This window comes from Mastigoproctus giganteus, chromosome 3, assembly GCF_048544385.1.
Source record: "Mastigoproctus giganteus isolate SK-2022 chromosome 3, ASM4854438v1, whole genome shotgun sequence".
In the NCBI taxonomy this organism is placed as follows: domain Eukaryota; kingdom Metazoa; phylum Arthropoda; class Arachnida; order Uropygi; family Thelyphonidae; genus Mastigoproctus; species Mastigoproctus giganteus.
This window is the reverse complement of record NC_143577.1, coordinates 29,196,178-29,207,467: the sequence shown is the minus strand read 5'-3', so window position 1 is coordinate 29,207,467 and position 11,290 is coordinate 29,196,178. Positions and strand designations below refer to the sequence as shown.

The 11,290-nt window shown below is 35.3% G+C and overlaps 1 protein-coding gene across 11 annotated transcripts in view; it reads right to left on the bottom strand.

The window, feature by feature from the left end:
- Positions 1 to 7,140: 7,140 nt before the first annotated feature.
- LOC150087831 (bromodomain-containing protein 2-like) overlaps positions 7,141 to 11,290 on the bottom strand; it is a 676,121-nt gene continuing 671,971 nt past the window's right edge. For all 11 annotated transcript variants that reach the window (XM_090369219.1, XM_090369215.1, XM_090369216.1 and 8 more), the window contains one exon: positions 7,141 to 7,873. In XM_090369219.1, the coding sequence (XP_090225345.1) occupies positions 7,808 to 7,873 (66 nt within the window). In that variant the 3' untranslated portion in view covers positions 7,141 to 7,807. The remainder of the gene's footprint in view (positions 7,874 to 11,290) is intronic.

The following is an 11,290-nucleotide window of genomic DNA, read 5'->3' as shown; positions in this document are numbered from 1 at the left end:
TTAATGACAGTACACTGCTGCAACAGGATCTAGAAAAGTTGAGCAGATGGGCTGAGAGGTGGCAAATGAAGTTTAACATTTACAAATGTGAAGTACTGCATATGGGAAGCAGTAACCCCAGAGTAATGTATCAACTCTGTGGTACTACACTGACAGTGGTTGAGAATGAAAAGGACCTGGGGGTTATTGTGCAGGCAGATATGAAGTTTTCTGAGAATGCAGATGGTCTGCAAGAGTAGCTCATGGTGTCTTGTCAATGATATACAGGAATTTTTCTCCCCAGGGATAAGGAGGTGATTATTCCCTTGTATAAGGCAATGGTCAGGCCACACCTTGAGTACTGTATACAGGTCTGGAGGCCTCATTTTAAGAAGGATGTAGAGCTGTTGGAACGAGTACAGAGATGGGCAACAAGATTGGTGAATGTAACAAAGGGTTGTTCTTACAAAGGAAGGCTTAAGTTTTGCAAATTACAGTGTCTAGAGACTAGGCAACGGAGAGGTTATCTGATAGAGGTGTATAAAGCCTTGAATGGTTTGAACATGCTCAATGCTGATGGGATTCTTCCTCTTGCTCAGAATAATCGCCTGAGAGGGCATAAATTCAAACTGAGGAAGGACGTTTGTAGGATAGATGTGCGAAAGTTTGCCTTTAGCCAGTGGGTGGTTGATTGCTGGAACAATCTTCCATCTGTCGTTGTAGAAATTGATAGCTTAAATAGATTCAAGGCAGAACTTGACAAACATTTGGAGCGAGTGGATGGGTGAAATAACGGTTTTTTTTTGGCTGATGCTATATAAGCTATATAAGCTTTCTTGCATCATGTGCCTATGCTAATGCTATGCCTGTCTCCTCTCTCCTTTTGTAATTTTATAATTTTGAAATTGAATAAATAATTCTATTTACATGTTTGTCAAACATTTCTTTTTTGCTTCGATCAAATTCAGCACGCATAGTTGCGAGTGCTGCATAAGCATTTAGGGAAATTCCATCTTACGTAGAGTTCCATGGAATGCAACCTTTACTTTCATTTTCAGGTTTATTTCAAATGTAACACACTTCAGCATGCAAAAATTTGAGATTATGTACATTGCGTCCTTGCAGATTATTGTTCATCTTGAGAGGGTATTCAGTTCTTGTCTTTACTATGCAAAAGCAAATAATAAATCTTTTAAAGCAACTAGGGAAGACTGTAGATATTTACTTAACTAGCGGGAGAAGAAAAATAAGTAACTTGAAACTATAACCAAACACAGCATTGGTGCTTGACTGGTACCATGCCACTGTTCACACAAAAAACCAAATAATTGCAGAGATGGTGGTGAGTTTGCTGACAGGCTCTCACATGTAATTTCTACAAGAAAACAAAAAAAAAAAAAAAAAAAAAAATTTCAAACTACTGCAGCAAAAGTTTGACTAGGAAAAATTTCAGATTTGTAATCACTAATTAATGGTTAATGTTCTTTTCAAGGGTCACCTGTAAGATAGAGCCATCATGAAGGCTGTTTTAAACAATTTTTGCTCCAGATGGATTACATGCTGGTTCTAGTCCATCTATCTTCATGCAAAAAATTCTACCCTTTCTGTTTAAATACTGTTCCCCATCAAACTACTCTGTTTTGAACCAGGGCTGACAGTACTTGACATTTTTCCCTAGATGCCCAAATAGGGAATGCATTATCTGGCAGTTTACTTGATACTTGAAACTCCAAAGACTTTCCTTTTGTTTAAGGAAACTTTCCTTAAACAAAAGTTGAAAGAAACTCCTCAGTTTCCTTTTGTTTAAGGACATCAATTCTTCCTCAGATTTAATCTCATCCAGCAATGCACCAAATTTTAGTATCAGTTTGCCACAACTACAACTGGGACTGATCAGGTGAAGTAGGATTATCTACAAAAGTAACCTTGGAATACAAGCTACAGACTATACAAATAATGAACTCCCAATTCATAGGGTACTGCCTTCTGATCCACTCCTGTATTAACTATTATTAAACTAAAAATTACAAAAGCTGTCACAATGTATTTAATACAATATTAACTATAATATGGTGATATAGTCTTAAAAATATACTAAGCTACAATTTATTATATCCTATTGCAAGATGCTTACATTTGAATTACCAATAAAGTTTATCAAAAGTAACTCGTCCACTTTAAGGGCAAGTGTCCTCAACAGCAGATTTTCTCCTAATTCATCTTGAACTGAAGTGCACCTTCATACTTAGTCCACGGAAGAAATAATATCTCCCATTACCTTAACTATCTACAGTAGATGTTTGGAAGATACTGTTAATACTGGAAACCCTTTACTATAGAGCAAAGAGCCAATGGATGTCCCTATACTATCCAGATAACAGATAATGAATAGAGTGCACAAACTTCTGCACTCTGTAAGTTATATAGGCAAACATAACAAACCAGAATGCAATTAACATTGAACTAAATTGCAGATTTATCATAATCAACCAAATTGAAATCAAATGATTAATTAATTAACATAAACCAAATTATAAAATACATTAAAACATAATGAAGAAACCAAGTGGTAGCCATTCATTTACAAAAAAAAAGTGGTGCTCATTTTTTGGATGATGTAGGAGTGAGTGCATCTCCTTGCGACGGGGCCCATACATTTATAATGCCAGAGGTCAGTGTTGCTTTGTTTTTTTTTTTTTTGTCTTCCTTATTTTATTTCAAATTATTTTATTTTTAGGTTCACTTGGTACATTGTAGCAGCAGAATCATACCTCATCAAGTTATCTTAAAAAGACAACAAGAATGTTTTGTACTTGTATGCAGTTTAGTGTTTCCTTTGTTTATAAGTCTTAGTAATATCAACGTGTCTGTCCCTATAGTAAAGTATAGTGATTCCTGGGATCTATTAAAATTCTATTTTTACAAGTATGCCTTCACAATCAGGTATGCCTCTTTTTTATTTTACATTTTTAACTCCCATTCAACCAGTCTTCATATTTATATGACATAAATTTTTCAAAACTTCCTATTTCATTTGGGTAACACAGTGGAGATTTTATAAGCTACAGCTGAAATTTTTATGTTCACAAGAGAAATACTTTAAGGTTCAAGTCAAAAAATCATTCAAATCAGAGATTAATTATTACAGGAAATGACAATTAAATTGCAGGACTTTTTTAAAACTGTAAATTAGTGGATGTGGCCTATAACAAAGAATTAAAGGTCTTTGTAGTAGCTTTTTTTCTATAGAAAACCTATTATTTTTATAAATTGGCTAAAGCCTTGTTAAAATAACTTATTTTTTAATTACAGGAAACTGAACTCTTATTACTTAAATTATATAAGAAAGAAGTAAGTTTGTGTAGAAAGAAGAAATAAAGCACCCAAAACAAGTTAAAATAACTGAAAGGTAAGTTGCAGAAAGAATAGAAATTAAATGAGATGACTAACAAAGTGATGTACTCTACTGTACTCTGAATTCGAAGATTCTAAACTTATCTTGCATACTTATTATTTAAAAATAGAATTCATATCTTTGGTCAACAAAAGCATTATTTTATTAAGGGCAGTTAAAAATATATTGATCTAAAGATCAATATATTTACTTTCCCACATTTGAAAAAAATTTAATGACTAACTGAAATTTTAAAATAAATTATAAAGAAAAATATAATTTTAGAAAATACAAATTAAGATCTTTGTCGTAAGAATTAAATTTAGGTAAAATTTTACATGAAAAGATTATATATTTGGTAAGTATCTGGCATAATTAGGTCCTAAAGAACTGGAGGCCAAGTGCACTCAGGAAAATTTGTATAAAATAATTTTTTATACTGGATATTTATTAAATATGTAATCTTGTATTAAGTGTTACTTAAATCTAACTATTGCCCCGAAGGGACTAAATACACAAGTATATATCCATATAATTTATTTTAAATTGTCAGTCAGTTATCAAGTTTCTTCAAATGTACATAGAGAGCATTCATCATAATATGTTGTCTCATTTTCAGAAAACCATGTTACAAACCTACAAACTTTGATTTCAAAATCACCTAGGGAAAAAAAAGAAAAAAAAAAAAAAAAAAAAAGGTGAAATAATTAAAAATCACAGTGATTTAGTGTTCTATTAAAATAGAGGGCCAGATTTAATTTGTTAAAGATTTCAATTTTTTGGAGGGATAGGCATTATGATTTCATTAACCCTCTTAACTCGGGTCACTTAAGAAAAAAGTTGCAGCACGTTCCCTACTGGAAGGAGCATTATCCATTATCTGTCTGATTATTTTATTATTCAACATACCAATAAAACAAAAATGTTTTGAAAGTAATGAAATTTATTTATTTATTTTTTACAAGTCAACCTATAAGCTTCAAAGCTGTATTAGATTGTCTGGAGAAGGTTTACAAACATCCAAGACTAGGGCGAGATTCAAACCTGCAGCCTTGCACTTACAGAGTGGTGACTTTACTAACTGCGCCACCTTACTGGCAGTTATATGCGTTTTATCAAGTACCTTATATACATATATACAGTAATGTTTTTAATATAGTCTTCAGTTTTCTAGTATATTTCTTTGTAGTCCTGTAGATTCATTTGAAGCACACATCTGATGAATTCTTGGTTGGTTTTGCACATTTTATAGTTGAATGCTGTCCCTTGCCACATGCTATTCACTTCATGATTGCTGCACACAGTACCACCCTTATGCTTGTTGGAGGATGATTGACTGCCATATTGAGCTTGTCAACAATTCATATTATCTTTAAGTATTGCAGAACTGTTTCTTGATGTTTCTATACGAGTTTGTGTTTGATGTAGTTTCTATCGTATAGTTTCCATGTTTGTCTCTCAATCTGAGAACCATAGTTTCTCCTACTCCGTAAGCCTTGACCTCTTGCTTTTAATTTCCAGTACCATTTCACTCGAGACAGATTACTTCTCATAGATCTCAGCTCCCATTAGGCTGCATTTGCAGATGCAAATGTAATGTCTGTGCATGCGACATAGCCTTCATAAATACACATTATAAGTCATCTAATTAAAACCCTCCCTGGAGGCAAATGCATATTTATCGATAGCAATATTCTTTAATGGCATGTGAATGCCTTTGGAACATGCTTAAAACCCACTGTAAAACATTATTTTTTCCTTCTTTTTTTTACTTTGTTGGGTCATTTGACATAATGTCCCTGAGTTGTGGTGTCATTATTATTACTATCAACATGTAAGGCCAATATATATCTATAAAAATCTCTCTCACAAATATGTCTCTGAAAAATGGCACACCTTCGACCCTCCTGAAAAATAGTCTTGGCATTTTGGCAGTAAAATCAATTTCATATTTATTCCAAAATTACATCTATAAATTGCCTAATTTTGTCTAGTGTTACATCTTTTCACATTTTCCATTTACTGTTTTGGCTAAATTTGTTTCTTGATTTTGTTTCTTTTACATACATAATTGTTACATCAGTGATGTACTGAAGAGTATTCTTTTCAAAAATGAGATAAAATAATCGAAAGGAACAGCAGGTTCAGGCAAGATTGTGACATATGAACCAGAAGACAAACAAAATCTATACTGTTTTAGCACGAATCATTTGTGAAGCATTTTTATGTTTGTACTGCCAATACATGCAGATACATTCTGTTCTGGGAAAAAAAAAAAAAAAAAAAATGCACACTGTCACTTGTATTAGTAGAATACACTTTACTATCACTCACAGAAATGTTATAAAGATCATTTTCCCTCTGCAAGTGAATTATCTTTTATATCAGTAACACTAACATTTTTTACACCTGGAATGAAATGGTCACAAACCAAGTAATGAGAACAATAAATAAAACAAATCTGTGCTGCAAAAGTGCAGACTCAGGTACCAGGCAAGGAGCATCATAGCAGGCAAGTCCATATAATACACGTAAATACTACGTGGGCGAAGAGTGAATTGTTCATTCTCAATTTACATTTATTTCAAATGCTGAGGACAACACAATATTCACGCTATATGGAATACTGCAGGAGTTAAGTGAATATGATAATTGACTGGGCAAGGTTAACAAATGTAATCTATGTATAAATTACAAATGTATACATAGCCATGAATGCACAGAAATGCTAAGTAATTAATAAGTGGGATTCTGAAATATCAACAATGAACAAAATCTGCTCATTCAATTTTTCATGTAGCAGAAGGCAAGTGTTTAATATTTATTTATTATTATTTTTTAAATTTCCATCGCTTTGCTTCTACCTTAACGTAGAATACAATCTCAATGTCTGAGAAAGCAAGTCAAAACTTTCACATTTACAATGCAAATTATATTAACTTGCCATAAAATTAAATTTAAATAAAGCAACATTTCAGCAGCAGTTACCATACATATTTTTCCAACATTCTGCTCAAGATGAAATATACAATATTCCTACATACACATTCTTTACCATCTAGATTTATATTAAAATTATTTTACCAAAATCAAGCTGAATTTTTTAGTTTTGGTACATAGTGTATATTAATCTGAAAGCAGAGTGAAAATAGGTTTTTATGTTTATGTTTAGAGAAGATAATTTAAATAATTTCGATTATTTTTCATAATCTACATAAAGTTTTAGCATCACTATGAAATGTCTATGTTCTTTAAATAAAACAAAAGTCAATGTAGATGACACCAAATTATATTTAAAAACCTCAGGACAAGCAAGGTAGTGGAATTATTACATATTCTGACAAAACAGACAAAGTAACTATTAAAAATGGTACCTTGCTATTAACACCAAACTATATACAGAGCTGATATTTGCAACATTCCAGCATCAATAAATTAAACTAGTCTGTGACTCCTGTCACAGGCCACTGCCATACAAAAATGTGATAGAATGATCATGGCAAAAATTATATTTGGAAATACTCTCCCACAGCCTATGAGGACAATAGGAAGACAGTGGGAGATGTGCAGACTAACACAATAATCTACTGGCCCCATCACCAAGTAAGTACCATAGTGTATTGCCTTCTGGCCTGTTCACCATTCCAAAAACAGTATCTAGTTATCTATACAAAAAATACAATAAAATACATTAATGTATCACTTGTCATACATTAAATTCAAATGTCATGTCTTCAGTTAAATTAGAAAAAAAAAAAAAAAAAAAAGTCCAACTACTTCTTACCTAAACCAGCAGGCCAGATTTAGCGCACACACACATTTCACCTCCTTTTGAATACTGCTAAAAGCAGGGCCATGGTGATGTACTCAAATGAAAACAGGGTAAAAAAGAAGAGGCTTGTGCTAACAGCCTCCACAGACTTTTGGCTAAGAAGAAAAGTGATTCTATTACTAATGGCAGATGGAGAATTGGTGATGTAATACAGTTTGGGAGAAGAGACATTTTGCCATTATGCTGCACTTTCCATGTTCTGGCAGTTCATATACACTATTTCCACAGTCACATTTATACAAAGGTACAAATTCCATCTTCAGGTAAAAAGATTCGAGTCTTTACTTGGAGTCCGGCCCCACAAAGGAATGAAGGGTCACAAAATGTAAAGCTGATTGGCCATGACAAACACTGTACATGCATGCACGTGCATGCAGAAACATCCTCACTACACACACACACACATACATACCCACATGCACACACACATACACACACTCTCATCCACTACTTTTAGGAGCATTAACATATACAGATGCTGCATATACAATATAAAATGCTCCAAATTCCAATGAGAAAGGGCCTTATATTTTCATATATGTACATAAGTGACTGAGTGCCCAGTTAAGGTTCTGCACATGGTCCAAACAGATCAGTCTTCATCACAGCATCTCTTCAAATGTAGCCATAATATCACTCTGACGATTCATGTCAATTTGGCCAGCCATCTATAGGGAAAGAAAACTAATTTTAAAATCAAATTTCAAACTTGATGCTAATTTTATCACGTTATAATATTTACCTCCTCTTTAAACAGTAAACCATGGTAAACTTAAGAATAATATATTATCTAATTTAGTAAAAGACAAATGAAATTGAGAAAAAGATTACCACTGAATGCTTTCTTTAATTTACTGGTGAGAATTAAACACATTAAAACTAATTCATAAAACCCATTAAACATTCAGATGGCCAGCTCAATGCTAAAGCCGACACCTGTACAACAGACAATACACGACATCCTCAACAGCAGAAAGTTCCGATCCTACAAGAAATAGTTACTGTTGGTGACTCTATTGTCAGGGAAACAGAAAATATATTGTGCAAAAAAGGACTGGTGGAACAGGACCAGGTTATGGGCATGGCTAGGGACAAAAGTTCATAATGTTGTACAGCAGCTAGAGGCCGTTCTGAGCAGATGTCATTAGCAGTCTCTTCAGGGAGGTTGGCTATAGATGCCTCTACTCCCATGGCAAACTTCAAACTGGAGCTAAGAACATTGATCTGTTCAGAGGTTAACTGCTTAAATTCAGAATGAAATTAGTGTTATTAGTAGGACGCATGTTTGCTCTCAAAGAACAAGCTTCTTTGGTTAATTTAATAAACTTCCGCTGTTGGTGGGAACGGTGTTAGACACATGGTTGGCTTGAAAACAAAGGGTATGAATTAGGCTAGAGAATGCTGCTGGGGAGATCATACCTTTTAGTTCCTGCATAAGCCTGGATTTGTTGAAACTGGCTCTCTGAAGTTCAATGTGAAGTTGTTTATTTGGTCACCTTCACATTGAACTTCAGAGAGCCGGTTATTAGTAGGATGCATATCAGTATTAGCCGACATACGTCCTACTAATAATGCTAATTTCATTCTGAATTTTTTAAGCAGCAAGCAATTAACCTCTGAACAGATCAATGTTCTTAGCTCCAGCAGGAAGTTTGCCACCTTACCGTTGAGAACACCAATCACACAAATCGCCATGGGAGTAGAGGCATACCGCATAACTTGCCATGATTGCGGCAGTTGCTATATAGGGCAGAGCTCAAGACGCCTTCAGGATTGCCTCACAGAGCATGACAGATCGATTCGCCTAGGTGACACTGATCACTCTACAATCGTGGAACATTTCAGGTTAACCCATTATGACCTTAACCCCAGACGTGATCGACCAATCCCGGCACTACCGTCACCGCCTTTGGCTAGAATCGTTAAATATACTGAGCTGTCCAAAAGTCTTAAATTGCTGCAAGGGTACAAGGGGCTACACCCCATCTTTGAATCAATAGTTTTGAAATTCAAAAAATGCTGGCAGAATCCCATACACATCTGCACACCAACAATGAATGCCGATCTAGTCAATGAATGTTTGCACAATACTGCGACCATGTGGCCATCTGGGCATGCACAACTCATTCAGTATTTATTTTATTCTATCTTTAACGTCTGTTTTTTGTTAGTATTCTGTATGGGTTTGTTGAAGAAGGGGTTCGTTTACCCTGAAAGCTACAAATTAGTCTTAACTTACTTAGTATTAAAAATCTAGTTTTGTCTCTACTGGGTATGCTTTATTATTATTATCTTAAACCATGGAATCCAGTACTACAGGCCCATTTTCATTTAATATCCTCAATGGAGGGGAACTACCCTTTGACTTTCTGAAATCCATCTTTATTCCCATACCAAAAAAGGCAACAGCAGCAAAATAGTAGTAGTAGTAGTAGTGGCATGTGTATGAGCTTATGCAGCATCAGCCAAAAAAAAAAAAAAAAAAATCACACCATTCCCTCCAAATGCCTGTCCAGTTCCTCCTTAAATTTATTCAACCTATCAACTTCCACAACGCAGATGGAGTTTGTTCCAGCAATTAACCACCCGCTGGCTAAAGGCAAATTTCTGCACATCTATTCTACATCTGTCTTTTCTTAATGTGCAGACCACAGCACAATAAGCCACTCCATGAAAGTCCTCTTGAAGATGATTCTATGCAGAATTGGAAGCAAGATTCAAGAACAAATTGGAAAAGACCAGATGGGTTTTAAAAAGGGGGCTGGCACAACAGAAGCAATATTTTCTCTGAATATATTGGCAGAAAGGCAATTGAACATAAGCAGAACCTATTTGTCAGCTTCATTAACTTTAACGTCATCAGTAACTTGCGATATGCAGATGATACTGCCCTCATTGCAACATCAGAGGAAAAGCTACAAACACTCCTCAAAAATATCCACCCATTGCAATGGGAGACCATGCCACCTGTCCTGGATACCATGGTGGAAGATTGATCACACTGATTGGAATGCCTCCAAAGATCTGGCATTGATTGATACCACAACAGTCAACAAGGAGCCAGTTAATGAAATGGTAAAAAAAAAAAGAACATCACAGACACTGTTGTCCAAGAAGTGGCCATTACAGTTCCAAAGACTTCAACTCGGCTTCCACCATTTCCAAAACCATGGTGGAACACTAAATGCACAGCAGCAAGAAAGGCTCAAAACAAGGCATGGGGGATATTTCACCATTACTCCACCACAGATAATTTAATAGCCGTGAAACGTGCATGTGCCAAAGCACATTACATAAGACGTCAGAGTCAGAAGGAATCTTGGATCCACTTCACATCCTCCATTAACCAGTCTTCAGCACCTAAGTTTGTGTGGGATCAAGTTCGGAAAATGAAGGGCAAATACACATCATACCCTTCATCAATCCTGGAGCATAATGGATGTGCGGGTGTAGACCTAACTGCAACTGCAAACACTCTGGGGAGGGAGAGATTTGCTAAAGTGTCTGACAAAACATCTTCTCCCCCCCCCCCCAGTTTCTGGCCCTTAAACAAAATGCCAAAAAGCAACATTTGAAGTTGTCATCAAATAACTGTGAAGAATACAATTGATCCTTCACAGAATGGGAAATGAAAGCAGCACTAACACTATCCCAGGTGATTGCTGTCGGGCCAGACGATGTTCATTATGAGATGATAAAGCATTTTTCATCGGAATCCATGGATCAGTTGCTTTGTTTATACAACAGAATCTATCTTCAAGATGAATTTCCGGACTCCTGGCATAAAGCATTGTGCTTGCCTTTCCGAAACCCGGAAAGGATCCAAAATTTCTGAATATCTACCGTCCGATTGCTCTGAGGAGCTGCGTGTGCCAGATCCTGGAAAGTATGGTGAATGCCCATCTTATGTGGTATTTAGAAGCAACTGGCCTCCTTTCCAAAGTGCAATGTGGTTTCCGAAGGAACAGGTCAACACTCGACCATCTTATAAGACTGGAAACATCTATCCAAGATGCTTTCCTCAAACTCGAGCACTTGGTGTCAGTTTTCTTTGATTGGAAAAAGCATATGGCACAGTTTGGAGA